Source organism: Chenopodium quinoa, unplaced genomic scaffold (genome assembly GCF_001683475.1).
Source record: "Chenopodium quinoa cultivar QQ74 unplaced genomic scaffold, ASM168347v1, whole genome shotgun sequence".
Classification (NCBI taxonomy): domain Eukaryota; kingdom Viridiplantae; phylum Streptophyta; class Magnoliopsida; order Caryophyllales; family Amaranthaceae; genus Chenopodium; species Chenopodium quinoa.
The window spans coordinates 2,402,970-2,417,452 of NW_018742899.1; the positions used below are offsets into that span (position 1 = coordinate 2,402,970).

Sequence of the window (14,483 nt, forward strand, 5' to 3'; positions counted from 1 at the left end):
AGGGGACATCAGCAACATTTGGAAGGGCCCAAAATCGTAGTTGGTATGGGCTGCATTTTTAAATTTTGAGGTGGGGCATCAACCTTGTCTAATTGTCTCTAGTTTTTGTTTTCCAATAATGAAGAGTTTTTGAACCTATGTGTAATGTGTGTAATAAACTAATAATACATTTTTTTTTTTTTTGAAAGGAAGTTAATCAATATATTAAATGGCAAAAATATCCATCCTTACATAGTGGGAAACAGTAGGGGGAACACAATTAAACACAATTAAAATCAACTAATAATACATCTGTACAGCAGTTAAGCAGTACTTTTTTTTTTTCTGTTTGTTTCTTTTTTTTTTTTCTGAATTTGTAAAACGTTCCGTCAAATATGTTTATTTTTTGAAGAAAAAGATAAAATATCATTAATTGGAAGTTCAAATATGTTTATTTTTGTTTTTAGTTTTTTGCTTATTTTTGTTTAATTTTTTTTATCTTGCTTTTATTTAGGATTTGAATTTAATGATATGAATTTGGATTATGATATAGTCTATTTGATTTCAGAGTTGATTATTCATTGATTTCTGGCTCTAGATGTATTTTGTTTGTAAGAAAAAATGATATTAACAATTTAAAGTCCTATTGTAATTCAGGAAGATAAATTGATGTTCATTATCAGCAAATTCAAAATTGACAAAATGATGTTTATTTTATTGACTTATGTATAAATTCATATTTAAGTAAAATTGAATTAAGTCAAAAAAATAATAAAATGTATATGTTCATATATAGAGAAGATACATAATACTCATTTAAATTTCATTTTAATAAAAAAAGTATTATGTTCATTTTAGCAATACAAGTATATTAATGGCATCACAAATTTTATAAAATAAGTGTTCATTCATGAAATATAAGTTTAGTCGTTTAAAATATGTTGGTCTGATTTGAAAAAAGAATCAGTATTTAAGCCTTTATTTGTATTTGGCGGAAAAATAGTTAAACTTTAATATTTTTTTTTGACGGGGAATTAATCTTTAATTTGTATTATATGATGTTCACAATCCTACTTTTGGTGGTGAACTCAAAATTAATGTATAATATATTAATATATGTTGTTGAAAGTTCTGCAACATTATAATAAAATCAATTTCTTTGTAGATTTTAAGATATGGTCAAAATAATAGAAGGGTATCCATCTTGGGCTCAATTTTAATGTTTTCCTCATATCAATCTCTTTTGTATTGAATAAGAATCAGGCTTATAATTTATCATTTGAAAGCTTATTTGAAGGGTTATCCAACCATACAAATCTCATATTAAAATTCAATTGTTTGACAATCAAGTGAGTTTGATTTTCGACTATAGGGAACAAGGAAAGTAGGCTAGCTTAAAGGCTTAAGTTTTGGTTTTCAGGTTAATTAATGAAGAGAATTTCAAGTAATTCCATAAGTATCCATTCTGTAACTTGAAAAAACTTAGGCAAAATGTACGTTTTCAATTATCGGGTGTCAATTGGGGAGACACGATTTGGTGTCTATAATAGTGTACTCCCTTTGTATGGATATCTTTAAGGGATAAAAGATGTATTAAAATAAAACCGAAATAAACAACCTTCCTAGAGATAAAAATATTTAATGGATATATACTTATTTGATCCACATGCTTTAAATAAACTGATAAAATTAAACTCGAAATAAATAAATGAAAAGTACGTAGGTGATTGATGAAGTGGGTGATGGATCGAATCATACCTTGGTGGAGCTCCACTCCACCCGTTAACAAGCTACCCACCTTGTTAACATATACTAATAAGGAATTTGTTCTCTTCACTTGAAACATGCAAGGATATTTGGTCTGATCTGAATTTTTATTATATGAATTGGTCTTATTTGATTTAATAATTTGACTTAAATTTGACCGCAGTTTAATACTAAACTATATAGAAAAACATTATCAAAATGTATTTTGTTAGATTCATCTTATTATAAAATTTTCAAATATGTAATTTTCATAATTTTTTATACGTAATTAACGGTATTTAGCAGCAATTAAATGATAATTAAAAGTTATGATCTGATTTGAATTTATCAAATAATAAGAAGTAATAAGTATCTTAAACAAGTTGAAGTGAACAAATTCAATAATTTTATCTAAAAATCTTGTGAAAAATAGAAATAATGCAAGAAAAACATACATTTTATGCAAATTAAATTTTTTGAAGCAATTTCATGTTATTGTTTCCTTTTTATACTCATACATTTATTAATAAAAAAAATGACTACTAGCTAGAAAATAACCATAACTTAATGCTAATGCGGACATTATTCATATTATATATCCATCCGTTTCATTTGCAGATGACGGATGAATGAAAGTGAATGATGAGTTTAGTTTAGCAGGTGACAAATGAAGCTCTACCCTGATTCAAATTGGATTCATTGACATCTCTAATTCCTCATACACTTCAAAAAAATGGACATTTTTTTGGAGCTACCTCCTTGGGAATATAAGTAGATCATTCTAGTTGTTTACAAAACCAAAACCAAAAACATACGTCCATATTTCCAAAAATCCAATGACCTAATTACTATCCTCCACAATAGCAAAACTTACCAAGTAAAGATGCTACGTTTCTTCCGAGTAAATGGCTTCTCTTTATTGGCATCTTCTAAAAAATTAGTTGAATCATCACAAATAGGACAATTTCACTTTTGCCACCACCAAAACACATGCACCTCACTTTTGCTACCCCTTAAATTTTATTTTTTTTTATTTTATTACCACCTAAAATCACATTTGTTAAATTGCCGATGTTCATCTACGTATTACCAACACTTGTGCACCTGACTTCGGGGAAGATGTGTTCCTCGACGCTTTGCGTTCCTATCAGCAAAGACTTACAACGTTTGGTATGTAAAGTTAGAAGCTAAGCTACTATGTTTTATTTTTTACCTTAATCTTGTCAAAGAAATTAAAAATTCCAATTAAGGTGTTTGGTGTGAAAATAGTATGGTAGAGGGGGGTGTACCATGTTCATGGTACACCCGGAAGTACATTACATATAAATAAAAGAACATTAGGACAAATTTAATGTTCTTTTATTTATATCTAACGTTGTTTTTTATGAAGCCTCATTTATATGTAATGTTCATTATTTTATGTACTCTATGTTCGTTTGTAATGTATAATAAACTATTATAACTGCGATTTTTTTTATTTATAAGTAATGTTCTTTTATTTATAGATAATGTTCTTTTATTTATAGGCAATGTTCTTTTATTTATATGTAATGTTCTTCTATTTATAGGTAATGTTCTTTTATTCATAAGGGAATGTTCTTCCGGATGTACCATGCGCATAGTACACCTGGGTGTACGAAACAATTATTGTGTTTGGTGCATGCTTCTTGTATATTGCGATTGAGCCACCTTTCAATACTATTCTTTTTACTCTTGATAATTAAATCCCAATGCCACTACAACACACACACACAATCATGGAACGTCATACGATTTAAGTTTTGAATACGAAGTATGTGCTCTACTACATATATTCAATATAAACTACTCTTCCTATGTTTTTATTTAGGAAAATTTGTGAGAAAGATCCTTTAAAATAGACTGCTTTGTGATAAAAGTCCTTTCATAAAAATGGTGGCACCAAAGGTACTTTTATCACATTTAGGTTAGGGCTAGGGTCTTTTGGCCAGATTCTGGCCATTGACTTTTTTATGGCCAAAAAAAGTCACGTGACTTGCACGTAACCACTTAAAGGTTTTTTTCCCCATTTCCCTTTATTAAGCCCTAATTGAAATTCAAATTCCTAAATTGAAATCCCGAAAATGAAAATGCAATAAAACCAACAATAACAAATAAATTTATACAATTAACATAGGGAATTATCACTTAATTTGGATCGAATTTCCTACAATTGCCTTCAATTTTAATGGGAGGGTTTAAATCGAATTTTGATGATTTTTCTTGAGAAATTAGGGTTCGAATAGAGGGGTTGATGAAGAAATTAGGGCTTAATAAAGGGAAAAATGGGGAGAAAATATGTTAAGTGGTCAAGTGAGTTTTTTTGGCTGAAAAAAAAGTCAATGGTCGGAATTCGGTCAAAGGACTCTTGTCACAACCTAAGAGTGATGAAAGGACCTTTATCACAAAGTGGCCTACTTAAAAGGACTTTTCTAACAAATTTTCCTTTAATTTATGTATTCCATTTTGATTGAGCATGTATGTCAGAACATTGACAAATAATATCTTAAATTATCAATTAAATATTGATAGACTATTCATTGAGATGATACCAATAGGTACCCACATGACTATATGCATGTTTCTTGTGTATAAATCATTACATTTGGCAGGTAAAGTTGGAAGCTAGGCTACTATGTTTTATTTTTTGCCTTAATCTTGTCAAAGAAATTAAAAATTCCAATTAAGGTGTTTATTATTTTGAGGGTTTTTACAATTTTACTATAATTTGCAGCGAGTTTATGGAATAATATTTGAATTTCAAATCTCTACTTTAAAGACTATCTATTTGAGTTGTACTTGGGGACTATCGATTTGATTTATCATATCAATGATTCATTAGCCCTCTCAATTATAAAATGAATCATTGTTTATATATTAATTAAAAAAAATCTTGTTACCCAATAATACTAATTTTTCAGACAAACACTGCTGAGGCTTATCTAGATCATGTTGCTACGCTTGGTCATTACGTGCAATCTTATCAGGATATTGAATGATTTATTTCTAGATTATAAATTCCTTTTTTTTTAGTTAATGCTTTGTCATATATAATTATGCTTTAATACTTTGTAAAATTTAGGTATGCTTTAATCGTGTTTAATTTTGTTTTTGTTGTGTTTATTTATGTTTTATAATTGATGATTTTTGTATGATAATTTGGAATATATCAATGAAATACTGAATTATTTGGCATAAATATATAGAAGGCCCAACACCTCTTTTCCCATTTATTATTTCTCATGTAGTCATGTGTCTTCAGTGTCATGTGCTTTTGTGGACTTGTGGTTGTACATGTAACTCTTTAACACCACATTGCGAGTATAACTATTATGTATTTATGTCTAATTGATGCACAAGTTTGTCTAAAAGATATCAAAGATACATTTCATACGGACAATTTTATAGCACAATAGCAACAGCATTCTAAAATAATTGAATATACTTTTGACTTTTTCCTACGTCTTTTAGGGTTGTATTTGGTTCATCAAGTTGAAATGGATAGGTATACAATCTCATACTAGGTAGGTTGAATTCTAAAACTCATACTAATCCAAACTTGTTTGGTTTTATTGTTGGAATGGATGTTATCGTTCATTAATAGAATGGATTGTGAATCTTAGAGGGAGGGGTGGATATGGTATTCCATGGGTATGGGGAGAGTTAGAACCCCTTGGGTATAAGATTCCATTACTAAAAACCTCAACCAAACAAAAAAACTAGATGCAATGGATTCTAACTCCATTTCAATCCATTCCAAATAATCCAACCAAACGACCCCTTAAAAGTATGAGTAAACTCTTATTAATAGTGTTGAGACTATTTTACCCCTAAAATGTTTATTTACGTATTTACCCCTTTTAAAAGCATGACCACACTTTATGAATAGTGTTGAGAAGATTATGTTCTTAAAATGTTCATACGATTATGTTCTTAAAGCAGGACCATACTTTACGTATTTACCCTTATTAATGTTAATTGTTTTGTTTTTCTTTGAACTCTTAATAATAGTGTGTGGACATTTATAACCCTAAAAATATGTGTTTACATATTTTGCTTAATTAACGTTACTAACAACTCCAAATCAAAAGAACTTCCGGACATGGCTAGTTATGACGTGCGCATCACGCACTTAACCGCTCTAGTTTCAGCAAAAGTTTGTTTAATAATTGATCGTGTAATCAATTGATTGTCTCAATAATTTTCTAAATCATTGCAATTAGGATATTGACATTATCATTGTGTTATGCATGAATTATTTTCTTTTTATTGATGAGAGAGTTTATATGTATATTATCAATTTATCAATTATCAATTTATCATATTATCTTTTTGTATTTTTTTTTTTGGGCTACATAATATGATAAAATTAATCTATTGACGTACCAAATAACCAAATAAGCAACTCTTCTTTTTACAACTAAACATTATTAGAGCATAACTAAATATGTTAACAACAAAGCATATCATTATTGATGATTCATATGTACTGTATGACATGCATACAGCAAATTAAACGCAATGAAACATAACTTATAATAACTATGGAAAAACATTAATGAATAAATAATTAATCAAAACAAAATTTATTAGGACAAATTGGTTTTAATAATCCCAACTTTGAATTATTATTGAATAATCCCAACTTTCAGGTTTGTTTGCTTTCATTGAACTGAAATGACCGGTAACCTAATAAACAAGCTAATTCTTTATTTTAAGTTATAAATTTCCACGTGTCGTTGTCTGATAGGTTTAATCTTTCCCTTCCCCTTACCTTTTCTCTCTCCTCCCTTGAACCTGACCACCACCTCCCTCCACCACGCCACCGCCTTCGGTTGCCCACCACAACAACATCAAACCCATTTCCCTTCTCCCTAAACCGCCGACAACTCCAATCACTAGTAGAAAAAGGGAAATGCGCACTAGTTCAAAACCGAATTTTCGCACTGGTTTTAAACCGATTTAGATTTGAGAGATGCCAAAAAGTGAGATTATTCGTACCGGTTCAGAACCGGTGCGAATAATGCCTACAATTTTTTAAAAAAAGTTATTCGCAACGGTTAACCAGTGCAAATAATGCCCAAAAAAATTAAAAAAAAAATAGAAAATTGTTTTTTGCATTTTTTCACCTATATGACAACACACAGTTGTATATAGTCATATTATATCTAAAACACATATCTTTTTATCAATAACTTGTAATTTTACACTTTTCATCCAAAAAATGAAAAATTATAAATTTAAAATGACCAATTCCAAAATAGCAGAACAACAACAGCCTAGTTGCCGAGCAGCAGTAGCTGTAGAGCAGAACAAATACCTATGCAAAGCAAATAATGAACTAGTTAGTTGATTAATCTAAACCAAACAAAATCAAGAAAATCTTTGAAATATCTCGAAGATTATTATAGAAATCCCCACACTTTATTCCAACACTAACAAAAGTCAGTAATTTCCTTGACGAAACTAGATTCTTACTGATATGAAATCCACACAAATTTCACAATTTACTAAGCTTAAAAATCCAAAGACAATAATTAGTATAATCTGAAATGAAACAATGACAATTAGGATCAAGAATTAGTTTAGCCAAAAACCCCAAAGCTAGACATGTTTGTGCTGTGTATTTATTTATTTATTTTTTTTTTTAAATCAATCCACCCGTAAAGTATCAAACAAACTAAAACAACACATAAAAGTATGCCTAAGTGATAAGGATAAAGATACAAAAAATTGTACCAAAGTTTCAACCATTTCATTATGAGATACATATGACAAGTCTGTGAAGATTAAAATAGGAAGTGATTAATTACCCATTGTCCATTTTAATCATTCACATTTTAATGTGAAAATTTAGGAAGTGATTAATTACCCATTGCCCCTTCTAATCATTCACATTCTAATCATATAAATAGCATAAACAATAATCAAATTCACAATAAAACCAACTCTATAAAATTCAAGAAACTAAACAAGAAGACTAAAATAGGAGCTAAAGCAAAGGAAACAAAGAGCAACTTTAAAAATTCATCCTAATACACAAAACCTCAATTAACACACCAAGAACAAAGAGCAATCAATTATTATACCAATCAATCCAGCAACTCTAAATAATCAAATTAATTTCATCATGTATGAAATTAGTTTAACACAAACAGAGAGCCAACATTGGCTTAGCTACCTTGACAGATTAGTTGGGCTATCTTTGATATCAAACTCTTATGAGTATGGTATGTTCGATGGTTTCAAATTTAATGTGTTGCTGTTACAAAATTAGTTTTCTTTTTTTGAACTATCATAGTCCAAGAAATATTAATAGACAGGCCAAACATAAAACAGTACAAGTAATTTTCAGTAAAGGTTACACTCATTTCAAAGATAGCATCAACATCAAAACAGGGCGCTTTCATCCCTTGTGGTAGTGCCACTGCCACTTCACTAAAGTTACAATTTATCCATGATGACACTTATTTTAAATTCAAAGCTATTTCATGTATAGTATAATAGATTTTTACATACATGCTACATCAAAAGAGAGTTACTGACTAGGATCCATGGAGTGGGGGTGTTTGAGCTTAGGTACATAAACAAGGAGACCATCTCAAACAAAACTTCCAAATTATGTGGGTTATACTAGATACAAACCAAAGGATGAAACAAGAGAAAAATATAGATAATTCAGCTTATACGCTTTACAGAGATCTCCTCCAAAGCTCTCCCTAATCCCCCGGCCCCCGCCTCAGCTAAAGCAACCTAAGAAATGTTGAAAGGACTATTATCTTCCTTCATAAGTCAATGTTTTAGTAGCATCGTTTTGACATGACTAACTATTTATCAGAGAACATATAACATTCATACACTCTGCAACCATACACACAAGCTTATCAACCATAAAATACTGGGTGTGACTCCATATATACTAGAAGCGATGTTAAAATATTGGGAGCTAATAAAATTAAGCAAATAAAAAAAATCAATCAATTAAAAACATGTTCACCACATTCATTGAGCTCATCACATCATAACCACAACTAATCCGAGCAGCAAAATCATCAATACAACCAAAACAATCAAAAATCGCATCTTCATCACTACAACCACAATCAAACAATACCCTAATTTCAAATCAAAACAACCAAATCTCAACCAAATAAAAAAATTAATCTCTTCAAATCAAATAAGGGGTAGATCTGGACTCATGTTCATCACGAGAAAGAGGGGATTTGGAGACGATTGACGATGAGGCGGCGGGACACAATGAAGAAGAGGAGAAATCCAAGCATCGATCATCGTCACCATAATCACAAGAAAATAAAAAATAAAAAATCAGAAACCCTATCATATCACCATTAAATTCAATCAAAATTTCAATTGTTCATCATTAATTACAAAAAAAAGTATTTAAAAATCAGAAACCCTATATTTCAAATCAAAGAGCACATACCTTCGCGAAGAGATCAATCACCACTACAAAGATCTGGCGCCAGTGAAGAAATAGACCTGTCACCATCGACGCCGCGATGGTTAGTGCGATGGTAAATGAAAAAGATAAAAAGATAGAGAGCTGAGAGGAGATTGAATGCGAGGCCAGGTGAAATGGATAAAAGATAGAGAGCTGGGAGGAGAGTGCGCCGGCGGGGTGGAATGGACGGCGGTGCGGTGGAGAGAGGAAAGAGAGAGAGAACGAGAGATCGAGGAAAGAGAAAGAAAGAAGAGGGGAAAGAGAAAGAAAATAGAGGGGCGGGTTTTTTTTTACATTCGCATCGGTTCGAACCGGTGCGATTAACTCAAGTTCGCACCGGTTCGGTTTGAACCGATGCGATTACTCTTTAATTAACTCCCGCCTTGTTTTTTCGCATCGATTTTTAATAACCGGTGCTCATTTCTTGGTGCCTATTTATGTTTTTCTACTAGTGAATCCCTTCTCCAACGATTGATATATGTACATTAGGGTGGCTTTGAGGGTCGAAGGAGGTGGTTTATCAGGATGAAGGAGGTGGTTTCGGTGAGGGAAGTGAATGAAGGTGTTTTCGGGGGTGTAGGAAGTGAGGGACTGTGTTTTCGAGGGTGGGGGAAGCGTTAGAGGTAGTTTTTTGGGGATGGGGATTTAGGTTGGTTTCACGGTGGAAAGATGGAGAGAGTGAGGGCAGTTTAAGCCTTCCGGGAGGGTTAGGAGTGCGATTAGGAGCAATTTCGGGGGCTCGGCTTGGGAGGGGAACCATTTCCGATGGTGGCAGGGTAGGGGAGGGGGGCATTTTGGGTTGGGGTTTGGGCCAAGGGGCTGCCGGAGGTGGTGGGGTTTGGCAAAGTGTGCTGCCATAGTGATTGGGGATTTTACTTTTTTTTTGTAAAAAAAAATTTCTTAATTTTTTTATTTTTTATTTTTTTATTCTATCGACCAATCATGATTTGCCACGTGTCCTAGGTAACTTATTATATCAGATTGATGACCGATTGGAACCAATGAAAGAAATCACCCCTTAAAGTTGGGATTATTCAATAATAATATATAATCTAAACTTGGGATTATTAAAAGCGAATGGGCTAAAGTTGGGATTATAAAAACCAATTTTTTTAAATTAAAATATTACTACCCTACTTAGTAATTAGCTGGTAAGTAAGTTAAAGACAAGTTTTGTACTACTCTTTTACTCCACTTTGATTCTCTTTCATGATTTATAGTTAAAAAAAGAAAATTAAGTTAGAATCATATATTTTGTTCCTCTCAATTTATACCTTCATTATATCAACTTCTTATAATTTTAACATGTTAATTATTAAAGACAACGGTGATTGAGAGTAGAGGTATCAATTCAGAAACTGTGTTGGATTAGGTCCGATTGGGTCATTTTAACGTTAAGCCATGTTAAATTATTGTGTTCATTTATACAAACTAAGTCAAAATCTAAATAGGTATCATTGCTAAGGAAGACTATAAATCACAGCAACTTAAAAGAGAGTATAAAGAGTGTGCAATATGTAACAACAATCGTAGTTTTACTACACGGATAGATGTATTTATGTGATACATACAATTGTCATGTATTTATTAGATTCAAATCTCTTTACAAGAAGTATGACCTACTACAATAATTTCATAATTACAACAACTACGCCACTCAATTACCCAACATATATAATTCCAATAACATCAAAGCAAAGCTGAGTCACTTAATTCTTGTTCACATTACCCAAAAAAACTAAAGGCCAAAAAATGCTGAGATTGGTAGATTTTGGTACATTTTTTAAGCACAAACCAAGCCTTAATTAATTACTTGAATTTGACCAAAAACAACAACTCAAAATATTGCTCAAAAATACTTGTAGTTGGGGACCACAATAAATTCTACAAAAATGACGAAAAATACTTAAGAGGTTGAACTGAAAAAAGAGCTTATTCCAAAACATGTTGCAATAATGTTAGATGGTACTAGGAGGTGGCATAAGGCTCAAGGAAAACCTCTAAATTATGATCCCTTCTTTGAAGCTAACACTCTCTTTACTGATCTTTGTCTTAAATGGGGAATTGCTACTGCTACCACTTTTATTTCCTCTATCAAAAACCTACAAAGAGGCCAAGTAACTGTTCCTTTATCATCTCCTTCGATTATTAATTTTATTTTAACCTACAAAGAGGCCAAGAGGCCAAGTAATTTTTTTTTTTAACCTTGACTTCAGTCAACAACTACCATCACCTCCATGGCAGCCACCTTCTCCTTTTCCCATCAGCCATCCCCAGCTCCCCTCCCCTGCCTTTCCCGACCACCGGATAACCATCTCGATCTCCTCCACGTCCACCAAAAAACCCTATACCCCCTCCTCCACTAGAAACTCATATCTCACCTCCTCCCATCATAATAACAATGAATTAAATTATTTATATAATCATCGTTGTCAACAACTTTGTGAATCAATTAAAACTTTAAAAGCAAGCATCATCAAATTTCTCCCTTTGATGATAAAATTAGATGGCGTTATGATTGAATTAAAATCCATACTTTCAAGTCGCTACGTTTTTTCATGAATTTTTTTTTTTTTTTTTTTTTTTTGAGTTGTTTGAACATAATTAGAGCAAAGTTGAGAGTTGGGTGCAATTTTAGCATAATGGAGAACCATCTCTATGTATTGGGACTCAGGGAAGATATATCAAAGAAATTCCCATTAGAAAGATGGTAGTGGTGTTAACGAAAGTGGTACGGTGTAGTTGACGATGGTGGAATTGTTTCAGGACTAGGCTTGGGAGGGGGGGGGGGGGTTGTTTCAGGACTGGGGGAGGGAAGTGGCCGACGGGGAGGGGTTGGTGGCAGGTGGGGGGATGCCATGGAAGGGATGAGAGAGAAAGGTTAATGGAGGGGGAAATAAAAAAAAATTACACTATTACAACATAATACATGGCAAGTTTACCTATTCAACTGGTTATTAAAAGGTTAACGCCTAATAAAAGCAAACCTCCTCTAAAGTTTGGATTATTCAATAATAATTCAAATTTGGGATTATTAAAAGCAAATCAGTCAAAGTTGGGATTATTGAAACTAATTTTTTCAAAGAAATATTAGAGACGGAATTGAAAATCCGTCTTCAATTTAGAGACGAAATTAAAAATCTGTCTCTAAATTACATAATTCGTCTCTAAAATACGAAGTACTATTTTACATTATTTAGAGACAGAATTAAAAATATGTCTCTAAATTAGGGACGGAATTAAAAATTCGGAATTGAAATTCGTTTCTAGTTTAGAACGGATTTTAATTCCGTCCCTAAATTAAAGATGGATTTAGAAAATCCGTCTAATATAGAGACGAATTTTTAATTCCGTTTCTAATTTTTTTTTTTTTGGTTCATATGAGCCACTTAGGGCGGGGATGAGAATCGATCCCAGGATCACCTGTAACCGGGAGGAAAGCTCTTACCAACTGAGCTATCCCTCACTCTCAATTTCGTTTCTAATTCAGAGATAGATTTTTAATTCCGTCTCTAGATTATTTTAGAGATGAATTATATATGTAATTTCCGTTTCAATATTAGAAATGGATTGAATTCTATCACTAGTATTCCATTTCTATATGGAATATTTTTTGTACTGTGGGTGGTCAGCGCCGAAAAAATTAGACAACGTTGAAAATCCGATGAAAGGGAAGTCTTTTACAACATTTTTATTTTAATATGTAATTTCTTACAACATCTTTGTTATTAAGTATTTGCTCACAAAAAATGGCTTTTAATAGATAGTTTAGGACAAAAAGCCCTTGTCATAAAAGAAAATTAATGACCGATTTCAAAAAAATATTAAAAATGTCTATATAATATGATGGTATTTTTTGGACTTCAAATATGAAGTTGTTTAAATGCAATTTGAAATTACATAATAGCAATTCATAATGTGTGGCCAAAGAAATTAGATTTTACATAACGTATAACTTAATACTGATAGATATCATGTGAAAAATATTGACAATCTCACATCCATTAAATAATACAAAATATATAATTAAAGAAATAAGATTTTTCATAAATTTGTTGCTTCAATATATGTTGTTATTTTAACATTAAGGTCAAAAATACTAACATCTACTGTAGTAGACACAAGAAACATAATTAATTGAACCTTGTGATTTGATCCAGCTGCGTGCATTCCACTAAAATCTTTCTCCGATGGAATTGCAGGAAACTAATGATCTAATGTTCGGGCAACTTGAAAACTATTTAGAGAATAATCTGCAGAATTTTGTAAGGTATTGATTTACCATTGTGGCAGCACCCTTATCTAAATTACTAGTAATTCTGCAGGAAAGAGATAAAAGTCTCCATGATTGGAGAAAGACTGCTACTCCCCAAATCTTTACAAGACATTATAAAACAAGTGGAAGATGTAACAAGAACAAAGCACACAAAGAAGTTGGACTTGACGTTAGCAGTATGTTACTCAGGGACTAGAGATATAGTGCAAGCCACTAGGAACATTTGTGAAAAGGTCAAGGCTGGGGTGATTGAACCCAAAGCCGTCGATGAGGCCTTGTTTGATCAAGAGCTATGGACTCGTGGCGCGCTTCACCCTGATCTGCTCATCCGAACCAGTGGTCGCCTCCGTGTTAGTGATTATATGATGTGGCGGCTAGCCCAAACCAAAGGCGTTTACGTGTTTTTTTTTTCCAAAATTTGAGCTCAATTTTGACCCTTAAGGGCCAAAATAGCCCCCAAAATTTTTAACGGAACAATTTCTAACACGCAAATCGATAAAAAAATATTATTAAGTGGAAAGTGGGCTCCACTAACGGAATTTGTTAACGGCGAGATAACGACAAGGTTATCGTATAGAAACTAAATGTATTTTGAGGTTATAGTGTGGATTTCTCAAAAAGGGGCCGGGGGGCACATCGTAGAAAACGAAAAGTTAGAGGGTTACTATATAAAAAACACAAACATATTTTATCATAAAATATGTTGTTAGATAGGTATTAATATAAAGTTTTATGATATAATTTTTAGAATAACTTTCATTAATATTTAATCATATAAAAATAAAGTCAAACTTATGCATTGGCATGTGTGCATTGTTGACTGTATCATGTATTATGGGACAATAGGAGTAACAAGGAAGTACTCCTTCCGTTTCTATATGATAGTCCCATATGAAATCAATCACATAAAAAAAATGAAAAATATTTGGAATCTAACATTAAAGCACAAAAACAATTCATAATTAGTTCCTTTATAATATTAAGTCCATAATTAGTTCCTTT

General features: G+C 31.9%; 1 protein-coding gene across 1 annotated transcript; it reads left to right on the forward strand.

Annotated features, from left to right (window-relative positions):
- Nucleotides 1-11,115: 11,115 nt before the first annotated feature.
- Nucleotides 11,116-13,903, forward strand: LOC110726970 (dehydrodolichyl diphosphate synthase 2-like; the record flags this gene model as incomplete). Its single annotated transcript, XM_021906511.1, has 3 exons — nt 11,116-11,322; nt 13,408-13,475; nt 13,531-13,903. Coding segments are annotated over 3 exons (648 nt in total), but the record flags the coding sequence as incomplete, so codon positions are not given.
- Nucleotides 13,904-14,483: the final 580 nt, after the last annotated feature.